Source organism: Terrapene carolina, unplaced genomic scaffold, assembly GCF_002925995.2.
Source record: "Terrapene carolina triunguis isolate 2854851 unplaced genomic scaffold, T_m_triunguis-2.0 Scaffold122, whole genome shotgun sequence".
NCBI lineage: Eukaryota > Metazoa > Chordata > Testudines > Emydidae > Terrapene > Terrapene triunguis.
The window spans coordinates 1,521,839-1,541,838 of record NW_020664473.1 but is presented as its reverse complement, the minus strand read 5'-3'; the positions used below and the strand labels follow the sequence as shown (position 1 = coordinate 1,541,838).

At 38.8% G+C, this 20,000-nt stretch overlaps 1 protein-coding gene across 21 annotated transcripts in view; it reads right to left on the bottom strand.

Moving 5' to 3' along the window:
- LOC113406698 (neurexin-1) overlaps positions 1-20,000 on the bottom strand; it is a 1,188,348-nt gene that overhangs the window by 666,581 nt on the left and 501,767 nt on the right. For all 21 annotated transcript variants that reach the window (XM_029911749.1, XM_026652587.1, XM_026652589.1 and 18 more), the window contains one exon: positions 8,955-9,393. In XM_029911749.1, the coding sequence (XP_029767609.1) occupies positions 8,955-9,393 (439 nt within the window). The remainder of the gene's footprint in view (positions 1-8,954; positions 9,394-20,000) is intronic.

The window sequence follows — 20,000 nt, the reverse complement described above, 5'->3', positions numbered from 1 at the left end:
AGAGGAAAGGGAAGGCCTAGTTAAGGACTGCACTAAGTGAGCTTCAGGGATTGATCTGACTCAGAGCACTGATCCTTGATCAATGAATTTAACTTCAGAATCTTAATAAAGAAGTATTTCTTTTCCCCAATATCACCTGGAAGCAAGTCCATCTTTTAGGCTCTTGCTATGACCTGTTGGATCTCTAACAATGGGACACCCAGTCAGGTACTGTATGGATTATCTGAGGGCAGAATTTGGCTTTTTTTTTACTACTTTATGGATAAACAATCACATGTACAGTACCAACCCAGAACACTACTTGAATGAATGGAAGACTAATTAGGATTGTTTATCTTTGGAGCACCAGGACAATCCAACACTTCAAATAAGGAATTTCAAATACTTATTTAATCAGGAATAAGTGTGATGATTCATGAATGGTCTATTATATTATACATATTTTTATATATAAGCACCAAACAACAGGGCTTGTAATGTCTATCTAGGAAGTGCTGCTTGCAGTGAAAGACTGATTACAGTAAACCTCTAATTATATGCTCTGGTGAGATCCATGTGCGTGCGCTCTCTCTCTCTCTCTCTCACTCTCACACACACACACAAACATACACATGATAATTTCTAGGCTTAAACTCGAACTATGACTTTAATTCAAAATATCAGTGACTTTTTAGCCCTTAAATGCTGGCTTACCCATGCATAACTGCTGATACAATCTGTTTTACAGCGCTGTACACCACTGAAGGCTGACAAGAATGATACATTCTCTATCTGATTTTAATGTGTAATGATGATTTCTAAAGAATAGCAGTTTGCTAAAAAAATGCTTGTGAGGTTATCCTTGAGTATGCCAAACAGCTTAACAAAAATTTAAACAATACTCAGGCCTCACAAATCAGTTATTAACCTAGCCCTAATATGTCACAAAAACCACTGTGGGCAAAGACTTTTGCAGCTGTTTCATGGTATGTTCCTACTTCTTTTATTGCAAAGTTGGCAGTACTGTAACAGCTGAACAGCCAAACATTTCCCTTAGGTATCTGTTAATGAGCCTCTTCAATCATATTCATTTTCTCAGCAATTTAGTTTTTATAAGTCTGTTTACAAGAAACTAAGACATCCATGCACAGACATGGTCTCATCAATTGTGATCAGTAAAATACTGAGATTGTAACTGCAGCTGGTGCAGCTACCTTGATCTCTATACTTACCTTATGTAGTCTATTAAGTTACAATGTGAAACTCTCATAGCTGTTTATTGGCAGATAGTGAAAATCTAAGAAAAGGCTAGGCTATTCTGGTTATATTATATCGCACTCTCAGAGTGCAATATTGAATATTATCTGGTAGTCTGGTAACAGCTGTGGCCAAACAAGGCTAGCTAGATGACAGAAAGGCGATAGTTGTTGTTGCTGCAGCTTAGAGTGGATGTTTCCTGTGGCTGAAAATCAGGAAGAGAGCAAAGACCAGAAAATAAATCAAAGCACTTGCTGATCCTGCTAATACTGAAGTCAAGGAAATTAGCCACGCTCCTTGAGAAGCATCACAGCTTTCTATTATCAGTGGGCACCACTCTGTTTTGGATTTGAAAGCTAGAGAAATGTAAGAATAAAAGATTGCAAAACATGGAACATTATTTAGCAGCAAATATGGTACTTGAGCTACTTATTCATGAAGATGGAGCACAAATTTAAAAGATGTCATGTTAGCAGTGATCGGCTCAGATAAGTAGCTAATAAGTTGGAGATCTCAAAAGATCAGTCTCTCAGGAGATTTCCAGTATTCCTGGTTTTGGCTGGAATAGCTTTATTGCAGAAGATGCCCCTCTCATAGATTCTGCCATGATTACTCACACTGAGTGTGTAATAGTGAGGAGTTGTGTAAGACACGACCAAACAGGATAGGAGGCAGAATCTAGCTCAGAATATTTTGGTACTTTCTTTTCCAGTCAGAAGAAAAAGAGGAACACACAACTTATTTTTATGTTAATCAAATGTTTTTTTCTGATGCAAATTCTGTGGTCCTTATTCAGCCATTATTTAGGCAATACTCCCATTAGATTAGATGACAGAATTGCCTATGCAAAAACGGAGTGAGAATTTCAGTACTTTTCCCACTGTAAATATTAGCCAAACATATTCAAACCCATTTGTGTTGGGTTCAGGTTTTAGATGAAAGTTCAGTATAGTACTAATTTTCAGGGTGGATAAAATCAACAATTTTTTTTTTAAATAAAAAAAATAGATTTTTTTTATTCAAATAGGATTTTTTTGATAAAATGCTTTTTGAGGAAAAAAACCTATCAAAAGAGTTTTAATTAAGATACATTATAGCTCAAAGATATCTTATCATGGAATAGGGATTATAAATTCTAATTCTATAGTATGAGACAATATATTCATGTAATGTTTAAGAAAAGTTTTGTAAATTAGTTGCAATAGTTCATGGATTAGGGACCCAATCTTATGGATTCCAGGGACTTCTGTATAGATTATTTAAATTAATCTTTCTATCTACCCAATGGGACTCAGTGCTCAGTCTAGAAGATACTATCGGAAATGCTTAGTTTTGCAGTTCTCAAACTGTAGATTTGTGTCTCCAGCTTGTTAACAGCAAAAATGTTTTTTAAATAAACAAATAAATAAATAAATAATATATAGAGGTGAGAAATCACAGACCCCAACTCTATTGTCTCTCTGCAAATTTGTGTACACAGAGTCAATCCCTTACCCAGGGCCGGCTCTAGGCACCAGCAAAACAAGCTGGTGCTTGGGGCGGCACATTTTTAGGGGCGGCATGGCCGGCGCCAGAATGCCGCCCCTAAAAATGTGCCGCAGCCGCCCTAGCTCACCTCCGCTGCTGCTGCCTGGGAGGAAGGGGGAGATCCCGAGCGGCCGCGGCGCGCGAAAAAGCCGCGGCCACTCGGAGTCTCCCCCTCCCTCCCTCCCAGGCTCTCAAACCTGGGAGGGAGGGGGAGATCCCGAGCGGCCGTTTCACGCGCCGCTGCTCCCCCTCCTTCCCAGACTTGAGAGCCTGGGAGGGAGGGGGAGAAGCGGCGCCCGCGCCGCGGCCACTCGGAGTCTCCCCCTCCCTCCCAGGCTCTCAAACCTGGGAGGGAGGGGGAGATCCCAAGTGGCCGCGGTGCGCAAAACAGCTGTTTCGCGCGCCGCTGCTCCCCCCCCCCAGGCTTGAGAGCCTGGGGGAGGAGGCAGGGCTGGGGTTTTGGGGAAGGGGCGGAGTTGGGGCGGGTAATTAAAAAACGGGGCGGGGGGCGGCCAAAATTGTTTTTGCCTAGGGCGGCAAAAATCCTAGAGCCGGCCCTGCCCTTACCTCTCTCTAAAAGTGCAAAGTTTCAAAAAGTTCAAGGAATAGAAGATTGTTGGGGTGAAATAGATCTGGACAAGGAGAAGAAGTCTGTAGATAAATGTGAGAAGGGAGGGGCAGGCAGTAGAAACAAAAGTTAAACTGTTTGCGCAGCATATTCCAGAAGTCTTGAGGTCTTTCTGAGTGTCACCTTCATTGATGTGAGATCTACCATACCATTATCTCACTAGAAGGGAAAACCTATAATGGCAGCGGGCCGTAAAAGAGACCCAGTTTGGGAATATTTTAAAGAAGTTCCTCTACCTGTGAGTAAGACAGGCATGTGTGCAAAATGCAAACAGTGCAACAAAGAAATGCAAGTCCTGGTTGCCCAAATGAAACAACATCATGAGAAGTATTCCTTCTCAGGGGGAAGCTGCGTTAAAGATGATGAAAGGAACATGTCTGAACATGCAGGATCTTCAGGTTGGTCAACTTTTTTTATTTCATACTTCTTTCTTAAGGACTGCCTGTCTTCCTTCCGGACTATTCTTGAATTCTCATGTTTGAGCAAGAAATATAGTTGTTACTCTATGGTACTATCATTTTAGATTCAGTTGTGATAAAAAATAAATATCTGAAATGGGCAGATCTTCCTTTTACAATTTCACCTTTAAAGTAGTACTGAGTGTCAGTGAATGCAATGAGTAATACTAAATGAGAAGTATGGTAATGATAATTAAATAACTGCATTGACTTATTTTGTTTACCAGCAAATTGCAAAAAGAGGTAATTGATGAAAAAATTGCCTAGTTTGTTTATGCAACAAACTCTCCTTTCTGTATGATTGAGAACCCACACTTCATTAACATGGTTCAGTCATTACGACCATGATACAGTCCACCCAACAGAGATGTCGCAAGTAAATTGCTGGATAAAGTGTACGAAAGAGAAATTGGGCAGTGTGCAAAAGGTCTAGAGGGTAAAATTGTTAACATGAGTCTTGATGGGTAGCGCAATGTCCACAATGATCCTCTTGTATGTGCTTGTATGACAACAGAAGAAGGGAATGTCTTCCTTACAGAAACAATTGATACATCAGGAAATGCACACATAGCAGAATACTTACAAGAAGTAGCAGTAAAAGCTATAACAAACTGTGAAAAAAAATTAAAATGTCTAGTATGCAGCTTGGTCACAGACAATGCTCCAAATATATCCAAGATGAGAAGAAATTATTTAGAAGAGAGTGAAGAAAGTTGCAGTGCTCATTTGATGCACCTCCTAGCCAAAGACTTCAGTGTTCCAGAAATAAAGGCTAATGTTGTTGAAATTGCAAAATCCTTCAGTAACAGCCATTTTGCAGCAGCTGTTCTGAAAAAAAGTGGGAGGAACCAAGCTAACTCTCCCACAAGACATGTGATGGAACTCAGTCGTGGACTGTTTTGAGCACTATATCAAGAACTGACCTAATCTGATGACAGTTTGTGAACAAAATCATGAAAAAATAGATGGCACTGTCACAGCCAAAGTTCTCAACATTGGGCTTAAGAGAGATGTTGAACACATGCTGAGTACCCTGAAGCCTATTTCTGTAGCCTTGAACAAAATGCAGGGAAATAGCTGTTTTATTGCTGATGCTGTTGAAATTTGGATGGAACTGAGTGAGATCTTAAAAAGATATATATGCAATGACAGAGTTAAATTACAAGCATTAAAAAAATGAATGGGACAAGCACTATCTCCAGCTCATTTTCTTGGAAATATTCTCAATACTCAGAACCAGGGTCAAAACTTAACTGCTGAAGAAGAGGAGTTGGCTATGACATGGACATCCAGCAATCATCCCTCCGTAATGCCAACAATAATAAACTTCAGAGCTAAGGGGCACCATTCAAGAAATATATGTTTGCTGGTGATGTTTTAAAGAAAGTCACACCAGTGAACTGGTGGAAGTCATTTAATCACTTGGATTCAGAGACTGTTGAAGTGATAATCTCACTTTTAACAGCAGTAGCTTCTTGTACCAGTGTAGAAAGAATATTTTCTTCCTTTGGACTAATTCATTCCAAATTATGAAATCATTTGGGACCTGAAAAAGCAGGAAAGCTTGTTTTTCTTTTCCAGATTATGAACAAACAGGAACATGAAGGTGAAGACGACTGAGTTAGCTGCAGAAGCCAATATTTTAAGTTTCTCAAGTTGACCTGGCTGACATAGTCGATTTAATATTTTTTTTAAATATTGCATTTAACCATTTTAGTTAAAAAAAAAAAACTAAAACAAACCTGATTTTTTAAAAAAATGAATATTTAACTAAATTCAAAAATTCATATGCTTGTTTTGTTAAAATATTATATGTTTGCTGTTGAAGAAAAAATCCAGAATACATAAGATTGTTGTTTTAGTTAAATAAAACAATTTAAATGTATGGTGATATTCTCCTCCTAATACAGCATGGCGAGAAAATCCTCCAAATATTAATGATTAACCTGTTGAACTGGAGATAGTTCACCTCCTAATGACTTCATAAATATCTGCTTCAATTACCTTTGGTAAATGAAATAATCAAACAATCATTCATTTTAAGATATAGCTGTAAAACTAATCTGAAAATCACATTAAAATGTATAGTGTGTACCTTCTAATAATGAATCCTACATCTATCTATGAGTTGTGAAGAATATGTATTAAGGTTATAACAACCAACAAGAATGGACTTTTATATAGAAATGCATGATTAAATTGAGTCTTCCTGACTAGTGATTTAAATCATGATTTAAATCAATTTGATATAAATCAAATCCACCCTGCTAATTTTACCCATTTCTGTTTATCCATCCCTATCTATCAGTGCATGACTTAGGGCAAATCAGTGTTATTCTTCAAAGAGAAAAGCAACCTATAAAAGACATTTAAAGTATTCATGCCTCCATCTAAATTAACTTTAGAAGTTTTGCTTAAAAGTAGTACATAATATTCAAGTGCTAACAATAAACACTACAGTAAAATTATTCATGGCTAAATGTTTGCAAACAAATGGTGGTGTACACATTGGTCTTCAAACTCTTTGGTATATATCATCCCTGAAAGTAACCTAGATACTTAAAACTCACCAACATTTTCCAGAGATTTACCCTGAGTTTAGCCTCACAGTTCCTTAAAAAAAATTGTGGGCCAAAGTCTTGTACAATTATGAACATTTAGGGGCATATCTTCAAATGTAACCAACTACACTGCATTCATTTTCTGAATAGAACTGACTCTGATTGTAGCAATAACCTCCACTTCTCAGAATTGTCCCAGGGACAGATTGTATCTAGGTCAATCCCTGAAGAAGTATCTAAGAAGAGAAGATACAAAATGAAGATCACATTGTAAATAATATGATTACCACTGGATGTTCAATCATAGTTGAGGGTTTTGGGCAGATTTGTTACCTCATGAGGAGTAAATAACTAAGTGAGATGAGACATCCAGAAAATCAACCTTTCTATAGTTCATGTTGCAACCCACTAGAACTCAGGAACCATATAGTTATTTTTCATAATTATATCTGGAACCCCAGGGTAGGTTAAGTTAAATTAAATTTTGGGTCCTTCCCTTTTTACACCTGCAATTATGTAGCTCCAGTTTAGGTCACTGGACTATCTAATATCTGATTTACAGGTGTAATTAGTTTTTCAGCCATCTGAATTAAGTAAATTGTATTGGAAAATTGGGAACACTAAAAGGCAGGCTTTGTTTGGAAAACCTGGCCCTAAAGTATATCATTACTTTTTCAGCAGAGGTCTCATCCTATACACTGTTGAGAGTCTCCTGCAAGATAAGTGTCTTAATTACCACTGAATTTGGGAGCTGTCAGTACATCTCCAAGACCAGCCCAAAGTATAGTTTCATAACAAGCAAATGAATAATCTATGCTAAAATCATATAGCTTTTGGAATGTACAGTAAATAATAATGCCAGGAAGAAAGATAAACCAGAAACCTGGAAGTTAAAAAACAAAGGAACCCAAGATACAGAGGGAGAAATAGAAGAGGTATACAGTAGGTTTTCAACTATGGAGGTTAAATAATACACCTTTGAAGTGTACATAAATTAACAATGTAGTGCCATTTATCTGTTTTAGTTATGTAGATAAACCACAGATCATTTAAGAATGCTCTTGTGGAATACATCACAAGAATTCCCTGGCTGAATGAATTATAGCCTTATTATTTACTGCTGTGATGTACGTTATTTCTTAGGAATTTTTTTTAAAACCTTCTAGATTCTGTTTTATTCTTAGAAGAATCTTGGCATGAACCTTTACATAGGAGTTATAAGAGGAACTATAGAAGTCCTTAAACAGTCCTCTGAATCAATTCCTGAAGTCAACTTGTATTAAACCAAATGCAACTGGAATGTAAAAAGGTTTCACTAGCTAACACATTAAGGCATGGATGTGTCTACACTGCAGTTAAACATCCATGGCTGGCCCATATCAGTTGATTTGGGTGGGATCTCACAGCCTGGATGTCTACACTGCAGTTTTATAGCTCTGCAGTCCAGCCTGAGTCAGCTGACATGGGCCAGCAACAAGTGTTAGTTGCAACATAGACATGTCCTGTGTGACTTGACATTTTACTGCAGAGTTAGGGGCAGCTGATGTTTTTATTACTAACAGTAAGAGTAATTATTAAACCTAATTACTCATGTTGGTTTCAATGGCCACTAGTCAAATATTTCCACTTTTGCTAGTATACAATTAGAACTGGGTGGAATTTTTTCAGCAAGTAGTAAGTTTGCTGAAAAATGCATTTTTCAGGACAACAAATCTATTCACGAATTCAGGTTGCATTTGTTGAATAGTTTCAGCTGAAAAAGTCCCCCAAAAAACAATATTTAAGAAAAGTTGCAATGGTTTGTTTAGAAAATGTCAAAACAGTTTCAAATTCACAGTCAAACATTTTGTTTGACCTAAACAATTTTTTTCTGGTTTTTCATTTCTGCAAGAAAAAATTAAAAAATTCATTTTCATTTCAAAACAAACCAATTTTGTTTTCATATTTTCTGTTCAGCCACCAAACAGAAAACAAATCAATTATTTTCTTAGCTCCACATATAATGCCATGTTTTGATCATGATTCATTAGCATTCATATTAATTATGCAGAAGTTCACTGACTTCATTAGAAGGGTTTGGTTGTTTCTCTGGGCACAGTATTCACTTTTACTATGCAGGAGATTACTTACAATTTTCTAGTGTGTTGTGGTTTTTGTTGCTGTTGTTTTTTTTAAACTTGCAATTTGCCACTTCAGCTCCTTTTACAAATATGATGATGTAAGTCATTATCAGGAGTACAGGGCGCTCTGTTTGGTGGTTTATTTTTGTTGTTTTTACTGTTTTTTGGAAGTACATGATACATTGACTTGCAAGATTTAGTACTTGATTACCCAGTAAATGTTCACATAACATACTGTTCTCTGGAAATCATTTGTGTTTTGAGTTTTAATACCTGACAATAATAATTCATTATACCTCCCTTATTTAGCTGATGATGTGTAACTTCAACAGTAAAAAACACCATATAATTACAACTCTCAAATCTTCCTGATGTTTTTAAACAGAAAAAAGAAAAGAAGAAGAAGCTATTCAAAGAAATTTACCTGACCGTCCATCCCGCTGAAAGTCCACATGGTACCACTCTCCATCATTCACCTTCTTTTGCAAGGCTTTTATTTTAATAGTACCCGATCCCATGTCTAACAGCAGGTAAAGGTAACCATCAAGCATCTCAATGGCAAAAAAGTCAACCTTTACCATTTGTGGGTGTTTGGCATCTTTCTGATGCCTTGGTTTTCCATGACTGAAAAGAATCAGTCCATTTGGCTCAGTTGTGCGAAAGTCAAATGATATTGACCCTGTTTTCTTGGCATTCCACTTTGGCAAAGAGATGAAAGACTCTGGTGTTTCAAATGTGATTGGATCCAAGGTTGCAACATTCTCACATTTAAATGCTACAACTCCATGAATCTTCATTTTAGGGTCTCCTTGCTTGGCAAGTCGAGATAACTCCAGTCTGACATCATTATTTTTATATACAACCTGCAAACAAAGCACAGTGGTTACAATGGTAGAATTAACAGTATTAACCAATCAAACATAACCCTCAATAGGTTCAAGCATATCAGTCGCTAATAATGGATGCTATTTAATATACGAGAATGTACAAATATATACAATCATAGAAATGTAGGGCTGGAAGAGACCTTGAGAAGTCATCTAGTCCAGCCATTGCACTGAGGGAGGACCAAGTATACCTAGACAATCCCTAACAGGTGTTTGGCTAACCTGTTCTTAAACATCTCCAATGATGGGGATTCCGAAACCACCCTTGGAAGTCTATTCAGTGTTTAGCTATCCTTATTGTTGGACAGTTTTCCCTAATACCTAACCTATATCTTACTAGCTGCAAATTAAAGAGATTACTTCTTGTCCTACCTGCATTGGACATAGTCCTCTTTGTAACAGCCATTAACATATCTGAAGACTTACCAGGTTTCCCCTGTCTTTTCTCAACACTAAATATGCCCAGGTTTTTGAAACCTTTTATCAGTTTAGTTGCTCTCCACTGGACTCTCTCCAATTTTTTCTTACAATGTGGCACTCAAAACTGGGACACAGTACTCCAGCTGAGGCCTCAACAGTGCTGATAGAGCAGGACAATTACCTTCCGCATCTTACATATGTCAACTCCTATTAACACACCCCAGAGAGATATCAGCTTTTTTCACAACTGCATCACATTGTTGGCTTATATTCAATATGATTCACTATAATCACAGATCCTTTTCAGCAGTACTACTGCTTAGCCAATTATTCCCTGTTTTGTATTTGTGCATTTGATTTTACCTTCCGAAGTGCAGTACTTTACACGTGTTTATTTAATTACAAGTTGTTGATATCAGACCAATTCTCAGATTTGTCAAGGTTGTTTTGAATTCCAATCCTCTTCTCCAAGGTGTTAATAACCCCTCCCAGGTTGGCATCATCTGCAAATTTTATATGCATACTCTCCACTCCATTATCCAAATTAAAAAGCACTGGACCCAGGAAAAGACCCCTGTGAGACCCCCTAGATGCATCCTCCCAGTATGACAGCTAGCCATTCATAACTACTTTTCAAGTACAATCTTTCAAAAAAATTTATCCACTTTATAGTAATTTTAGACCACATTTTCCTATGTTGCTTGGGAGAATGTCATGTGGGACTGTCTGAAAAGCCTTACTTTAAATCAAGATAAATCACATCTACAGCTTCCCCCTTTTCCACTAGGCCAGCAACCATGTCAAAGAATGAAATTAGGTTGTTTTGGCATTATTTGTTTTTGACAAATTCATGTTGGCTATTATCTGTAACCTTATTTATATATATCTATATCTATATAATATATGAAGTAGCTCTTTTCATTAACTAACACTAACACTAGCTTGAATTAAATCAAACAGCATTGCTCTAAAAATATCCCTACAGTTAATTCAAATAATCTAAAAGAATCTGCACAGAATTTGTGCTATCTGTGGCAAATTAGCTTTTGTGTACTTGATTGTTGAATAGCCTTCTGTGTGCAGCCATTTTGCTGATGTCACTGAAGTATTAGGTTTCTTGCTCCCCTAAGCTCTTTATTACTTTCTTAAGTCTTGTACTCCTGTATACAAAATCTTTCAAGGTCAGATATCACTTTGTAACATTTTTTCCCATACGTTAACACATTTTTGCCTTGTTCTAGGAATTGGGGATAATAGCATCTGTGTTGATCATGAAGCAATACAATTGGGACGCCAATATCAGAGAAAAGACTGAAGCAAGGACAATCACAGACAGTATGACTGGATGCCATGCTGCTGAATTTCCCCAACATCAAAGTCTGGCTGAAGATTATTGGATAAAACTGAAAGAGAGTATTTGTTTTTAATTTAATCAACCTGCATTTCAAATGCTTCTGTTTCATATCACACATTTGTTTTACTCCACCCCCAGGAAAAGCTGGCCACACAAGTGATTTTCTAAGCAATAAAACCACTGCTGTCATACAGTTTATCAACATATTCTGGTAGAGGTGTTCTTTCTGTGTTCTGAATAACATGACTGCTGTATATGCAAGTCTCTCCACTAATGGGCATTTGGGATCATGTTAAACAATCAATAAAATTAATCAATAATGCACAGTAAATGCCTGGCTCTGAAACATCATTAATTGAGGGTCCCAGTAAAGTTGAAATCTCTCTTTAGCCCCCCTAACATTTTGTGTTTCTAAGGGTATGGCTACACTTTGAGATAGGAGTATAATTTCCAACGAAAGGAGACATAGCTGCACTAGCTCTGATTGAGCTCGTGTGTTAATAAATAGAGCATAGCTGTGCTGGCATGAATGGCAGGAGGGGTGAGCTGCCTTGAGTCTCAGATAGGTATGTAGTTGGCAGCTCGCCCCTCCTCTTGTTTGTGCTGTTGTGGCTACCCTCTATTTCTAGAGCACTAGCTTGACCAGACCTGGCATGGGTGCCTCTCCTCAAGTTGGGAGTTATGAGCCTAGATCAAAGGTAGACATATTGTAGATGACACATCTCAGGAGTGTCTGTTGTAAAATAGTCTCCAAATATAAACATATATTAAAAATGTGAGGCCCAGATCCTCAGCTGGTATAATCATTGGAACTCCATTAATTTAAATGGAGAAATTACAATTTACGCCAGCGGAGGATATGACCAGACAGTTTTATAATAAATAATGGTGGAACATATTCCACCATATTAAAATATAGTCCTAAAAACTAACAATAAATCTCTCCCCCTCTTTCTCACTGGGTACAGTTCTATACGGTGCTGCTTCTTCCCATTGGAGCTGAAGGTGCTCAGCCCGTCTTAGAATGGGTCCATAGAGAGAAAAAAATAGTCTTTACTATACATATGCAGACATTAAATAGGCCTGAATCTTATCTTACCCTAGTGTTAATCAGTGTCAACTCCAATGAAGTTACTAGGCAAACTCCTGAGTGGGCAATGGGATTGGCAAACAGGGGAGTGTGGAGAAGGAGTGTGAGAGGCTCCCTTTCTAGGTATTGTTCTGTGATCAGTACTGTGATGGTCAGTGACAGAACAGTGGTTGTGTCCTGCAACAGATGTGACATGATATCTTCCCTGCTAGAAGGGAATTCCTCTGTATGAAGTGCAAGCTGGTGGCTGTGCTGGAAGAAAAGATTTGTGCTCTGGAAGGACAAGTACAGACACTGCAGACTATCAGAGAGCTTGAGGAAATCTTGCACTAGCAGAAAGAGCAAGCATTACCATGCTAGATTCAAGAGAGAAAAGAACTGTCCACCGAGGAACCAGAGAGCATGGGCACCAAAGACGAGGCCTGGCAGTTCATAGCCACCAGAGGCAAGAGGAGGAGAAGTATCCAATTGTTATATTCTTAGTGTGAAAACAGCCCAAAATATCTCTTGTTGTTTGCAGTGTTGTAGCCATGTTGGTCCCAGGATATTAGATACACCAGGTGGATGAGGTAATATTTTTATTGGACCAACTTCTGTTACCTTAAGATATTACCTTGCCTACCTTGTCTCAAAAATATCTGTGAAGATTCACTGGTCCAATGAAATGGAGAGCTTGTATGGGACACACCTGCGGAGGGATGCTTAGCATGCCCACAAAGAGATCACCAACTATGCAAGACAGACAGACTGTCCTTGTTGGGAATTCTATTGTAAGAAGAATTGAAACAACACTTTGCAAGGGGACACCAGAGTGGTATGCTCTCTTCCTGAAGCCAAGGCATGAAATGTGACTCTAAGACTGGAAGTTGATGGGAAAAGATCCATTGGAGATGGAACATATTGGAACTAATGACACTACTTCACAGATTTTAGATGGCTTAAGGGAACTCAGAGGGATGCAGAAGGTCCAAGTGATCTTCTTGGAGATTCTGGAAGTGAACCACTGGCTAGGTAAGTGGTGTAACATAGTTTAGTGGAACACTGACCCACCTTCCTCGGGGGAGGGAGTGGGCTTTATAGTTTGGATGAACTTCATCACAGTAGAAGGGGAACCAATTTTCTAGGGGACAGCAGGCTAGACTAGACAGCAGGGTGTTTAACAACAAAAGGGGATGGTGAAAAGGGGGAACCAATGAACACTCATAACTAAATCAAGATGTTGGGAACAAAAATTAATCAAGTAAATCAAGGGCCATGAAGAGAAAAAAAACCTAATTGCCTATATTCCAATGCTAAGAAGTGTGGGTAATTAACAAGAGGAACTGGAATTGCTCATTTGAGAGCATAAATTCAATCTATTTGATATTACTGAAAATTGATGGGAAGATCCACATGACTAAAATGTTAAAATCAATGTTATAGTCTTTTTAGGAAGGATTGAGATGGCAAAAGGGGAGAAGGATAGGGCACTATGTAAAAAATGGCTTTATCTGTTTCTGAGGATATGTCTAAACTGTAATAAAACACCTGCGTCTGGCCTGTGTCAGCTGACTCAGATTCATGGGGCTCAGACTGCAGGACTATAAAATTGCAGTCTATATATCCGGGCTTGGGCTTGAGGCCAGCTGTGGTCCCAGAGCACAGGCTTCAGCCCAAGCCTGGATATCTGCACTGCAATTTTATAGCCCCACAGCCAAGCCTCACGAGCCTCAGTCAGTTGACATGGGCCAGCTGCAGTGTTTTATTGCAGTGCAGGCATATCCTTAGACACTGACAACTCAGATGCAAATGGTCTTGACTGTTTATGGATCCATCTCCTAAGAGATAGATGGGTACTATTGGTGTCTGCTGAAGACCACCACATCATACTAGAGAAAAAAGGTAACTGACTCCTTAAGCATCTATCTATTATGGGGGGGAGGGGAACTCTGTTGTTATAGAGAATTACAACCCATGTGACATATACTGGAGATCTAAAGCTGCCAGTATTGAAACATCCTCAGAATTTCTAAAGATTATAGATGACAATTTCCTAATTCAAAAAAATGTAGCATCGAACATGAAGGAATTTTATATTAGACCTCATCTTAACCAATAAAGAGGAACTGATCACAGAACTGAAATGAGTGATTCCTTAGATGTATGTGATCATGATATGATTATTTTGATCACACACAACAAATGAGGATGACATGAAAAAGTATACTTGGTGTTTTAAGAGGGCCAATTCCACAACACTGAGGACAATTATAAGCCAAATCAACAGGGAAAAAATTAAAACAGAAAATGAAAATGATAATTGGGAATTGTTTAAGAATATTTTATTAGAGTCTCAAAAACTCTCAATGTCACAATCACAAATGAATTCCACGCTAATTAAAAAAAATGTAACCAGACCTAAAGGGGAAATAAAAGCAGTAATAAATGTTACGTATAAACATACACATGAAAAAGGGGAAGTTGATAGCAGTGAATATAAATATATAAATTAGAAGATTGGAATTGTATAAAATTGATAAGGGAAGCAAAAAGACCCAAGAAAAAAAACAGTTGTCAGTTGAATTAAGGACAAGGGAAGATTTTTAAAGATTATATTAGGAACAAAGGAATCTAACAATGGTATTTGTACAGTTACTAGATGGAAAGGATTGAGTTGTGAATAATAATGCAGAAAAAGCAGTATTCCATAGATATTTCTGTTCTATATTTAGTAAAAAATCAGATGAAGATATACTTTTCATAACAATAGTAACACAGGAGGATGTTAAATAGCAGCTATTAAAATTAGACATTTTAAAATCAGATCGTGTGGAAAACTTGTATCCCAGAGTTTAAAAGAGCTGTCTCAGGAGCATTGTGGACTCAATGTTGATTTTCAATAAATCTTGGAACACTGGGAAAGTTCCAGAACACTAGAAGAAAGCTCATGTGCCAATATTTTAAAAGGGAAAATGAGATGACCTGGGTGATTATATGCCTGTCAGCCTCACATCTATCCCAGGCAAAGTGATGGAATGGCTGATACTAGACTCTATCAATAAAGAATGAAAAGAGAATAATATACATAATGGCAACTAACATGGGTTTGCAGACAATAACTTTTCACATTAATTGTAAATCCTTTTTTATTTGGTTTCAAGTTTGGTTGATAAAGGTAATAATATTGATGTAATATACTTAGACTTCTATAATGCATTTGATTTGGTACCATATGACATTTTGATTAAGAAATAGGGATGATACAAAATCAGCATGGTACACACTAAATAGATTAAAATCTGGCTACTGACAAGTCTCAAAATATAATTCTAAATGAGGACTCAATCCAAGGGAAAATATAATCATGTTTTTAGTGGGACTGAAGTTTCCAAGGCTGTTTATAAACACACCCACAAGTAATCATGTCAGTGCAGTTTGCAGCATAGGAGTGCTCCTGGATTCTTGGCTTATCCTAAATTCTCACATAGCAGCATCTGCAAGTAACACTCTACCAGCTATGTTCCATCCTGGCAGTATGTACTAGTCATATATGCTTTTGTTACTATGACAGATACAGCAATTTCCCGGACAAATCTTATTGAATTAAGTTAAACTTCATTGAATTAAGTTTAAATATTTTTAGAAGTTCTTTGTATTAAAAATGCAAATGTTTACGTATTATTGCAGGATTGTATGTAACTTCTCTAGGGGAAGACATGACTAATGTAAACCCTGGGAAGTGTTGCAAGCTTCTAAGGACTATCTGAAACAATGTGCAGGACAAGAATGAACTTTTAAAGTTAAGTAGGTTTCCCAGGAAATCTCCAGGGGGAAGTGTTTACTAATGTATCCCGTCTGTAATGTATCCAGGAACTCAGCCTTTTGAAGCTTTGCCCCGAGGAGGGGATCTTTGTCTGCTGACCACTTGTTTCATGAGGACAAGATCAGAGGCCCAAACTGTATTAAGGAGCAACTCTCAGATTCATGGATGTGCTTTTTCTGAGCCAAAATTGTTATGAACTTGTAACCACAGAAAAACGCCTTGGTGGGTTTGAATGACTGACTCCTCCCAGTGCCCTTGGTAAGGTTATTAGCATGTGTGTAAGTTCTTTTATTATTTTAATAAGTTATCTCTGAATTGCTTTCACCTTAGGAATATATGTGCTTGCATAGGTAAAGCTGTGTTGCACCTTATAACTGTGGGCAATAATGCTGTTTATAACCTCTCAGGAGAAAAGCAAAGCAGACCTGTGTAGACAATCTGACTTGCTGGGGATTCATAGAGAAGATAGGGAACTGTTCAATCTGGAAATGCCCTGGTCATGATGGAGTGAGACTTGTGCATGTATCCAAGAGAAGTGACAGCTGGGGATCCAGAAACCTAAGAATGGGTGCCCTTGGTGAACCACAGAAGGGGAATATAAGTAAAATTGCCCTGAACTATGGTGATTGATTATTGGCAATCCCTCGATTTGAGGATGACCTCTACCATCGAGTTACATATGGGTCCTGAGATGACTCAGGAGTCTGATCCTGGAATCACAAATCTGCCTGCAGTAGGTACAGACATTTTATGGCAGGCCAGCGGCCTGCTGTGAGAAAGGTATTTCTTTTACCTTCCTCCTCTCTCTCTTTTCAGCTTAGAGGACAAGGCGCTTCTTCTCGAAGCGGGCCACTGCCTGATGGAGGATATGGCGCCATTGGGGTCTGTTGGTGGCTTGCTCTTCCCAGCTTGTGATGTCCACATCAGTTTTCTTAAGATACGTGTTCAATGTGTCTTTGTAGGGTTTACTCTGACCACCATTGGTGAGCTGAGAGTAGAGGGCTTGTTTTGGGAGGCAAGAGTCTGGCATCCGCACACAATGTCCAACCCAGCAAAGTTGGTGCATGAGGATCATTGCGTCAATGCTGGTGACATTGGCTTCGGCGAGGATGCTGGCATTAGTGCGGCGATCTTGCGGAGGCATCGTTGGTGATGCCTCTACAAACTCTTGAGGTGCTGTTGATAGGTCACCCAGGTTTCGCATCCATAGAGGAGTGTTGGAACAACAACTGTCTTAAAGACCTGGATCTTGGTGTCCTGTCGTAGGTCATGGTTCGTGAAAATGCATCAGAGCAATTTCCCAAAGGAAGCACTTGAGCACTGGATCCTGTGCTGGATCTCACTGTCGATTTTTGCATTTTGAGAAAGTTGGCTACCCAGGTAGCAAAATGTGCTCAACTGTCTCCAAAATCTGACCCTCGATGGTGATTTGTGGTGGGTCATGTGCAAGGCCTGAAGCAGGTTGATAGAACCCTTTAGTCTTCTCAATATTGAGTGAGAGTCTTAAGCTTCAGTAAGTTTGTGCGAGAAAATCCAGTATGGACTGAAGGTCATTCTCAGTGTGCGCGAAGATGACACAATCATCAGCATGCTGAAGATCAGTAATGGATGCCCTGAAGACTTTAGACTTTGAGCAAAGACGTCGAAGATTAAAGTGCTGCCCATCCATTCTGTATTGAATGTCAATTCCATTGGGGAGATGATCTGTAATGAGGACCAAAATGACTGCTAAATAGATGGAAAACAGGGTTGGGGCAACAACGCATCCTTGCTTAACCCCAGTTTTGATGATGAAAGTTTCCATCTCAAGGCCATTACACAGAACTGTGGCAGTCATCTGATCATGGAGAGGCCTTCGGACCTTAATAAATTTTGGAGGACAGCCAAATCTGGCCAGCACCTTCTACTGGGCTTAGCGATTGACAGAGTCAAAGGCCTTTGTCAAATTGATGAAAGTCATGTACAGGTCCTGATTTTGCTCCTGAGATTTTTCCTGGATTTGGTGGGCAATGAAGATCAGGTTGGTTGTCCTGCAGGATGGTCTAAAACTGCACCAAGATTCCGGCAACGTTTCCTCAGCCAGGGGAAGTAATCAGTTTAAGAGGATACAGGCAAAAATTTTCCCTGCTGTAGATAGCAAGACAATGCCTTGATAGTTTCCACACTTTGACTTATCTCCTTTCTTAAAGATTGTAACAATGTTAGTGTTTCTCAAGTCTTTTGGAATCTTCTCATTATACCAGATATGAAGAAAAAGTTCATGGAGCTTCCCTACCAGTTCTTTACCTCCAAACTTGTAGACTTCAGCTGGTATGCCATCTGGCCCTACTGCCTTGTTGTTCTTAGTTTGCATAATGGGTTGTGTTACTTCTTCAAGGGTGGGGAGAGGGGGTCAACAAGAGATTCTCTTTCATGTCATTGACATATAGACTCGATAGTGACATCAGAAACAGTTGACTCACAGTTCAGGAGTAGCTCAAAATACTCCTTCCATCTAGCATTGATGGCTTCACTGTCCTTAAAAAACGTTGACCCATCTTGGTCTTGGAGTGGTGTGGGTCCATGGGACAATGGGCCATAAATGGCCCTTATTTCCTGAAAGAAACTCCTCATGTCATGTTTATCAGCATAAAGCTCAATATCCTGGGTCTTTTCTCTCCACCACTTATTTTTGATGTCACGGATTTTCCTTTGCGCATCATCCTTGAGTTGCTTGTATGACTCTTTCTTCTGCTGATGTGATATGTCATTTTGCCACATGCAATGAGCTTTTCTTTTCTAATCAAGTAGGCCCTGAATCTCAGCATCATTCTCATCAAACCAATCTTGGTGATGGTGGGTGACATAGCCAATGGACTCAGCACATGTCGAGAGAATGGCAGTCTTTAATCCGTTCCAGAGATTTTCTAACTGTGATAGTTACCACCCAGATGGACTACCACCCAGATGGACTACAGAGATGTAATCTACCTGGCCCTTAGGAAACTTCAATCAGTACAGAGCACAGCAGCACATATCCACAGCAACACAGGCTATGACAAGCATATCAGACTTGTCCTCCACTCACTCTACGCTGGCTCCCTAGATAGTATCATGTCCAATTCAAGACCTCGGTCTTCAAGGTGCTTAATGATGAGGTCCTGGAACACCTACAAGATCACCTAAAACTCCAGCATAAGGAATGCAGTCAACAATTTCTTTCCCTAGACACAATGGAACTGTCTACAGCAAGGATACAAGTTGCCTGGCCAGGAGACTGAGCTTTCTTGGAAACAGCTCCAGATTGTGAAATGAGCCAACCCGAATCTAAGACCTCACCACTTGCTATTTCAGGGCAACATGCACTCCTGTGACCTGCCTTCACTAATAAAAAAACAGATACCACAGCAGTCATATATATAAATCTATTAACATTTTTCTCCCAGCCGAGAAGAGAGAAATAAGACAAGTACCACACAACAGAGGTTAGACACATAGTTTAATGTATTATTGGAAGGCATTTAAATATTATTATGGGTATATATTAGAACCAGAATAGAATAGAACCCATCCTCAAAACATCTTCTTAATAAGGGGTAGGTGGGACTAACACTGGAGTCCGTCAAGACTACTGCTACACTGATAAGAAGGGATTATGTTCAAGCAACACGAAGTATTTCATCTTAATAACATTGGATTGGGAGAGACCTCTTGGGTCATCGAGTCCAGTCCCCTCCTATCACAGGTAACCATGCTATATAATCCCATTCATAAATGTATCAAGCTCAGTCTTAAAACTAGTTAGGTGTCTTGCCCTCCCCCCACTCTTCTTGAAAGAACTGCACTCCTCAGATCTTGCTTTCAAAAAAGTGAATGGTCTCCTTTTCCAGACTTTGCTGGCAAGAGGAATGAATGACTGAATAGAGTCACCAGCAGAA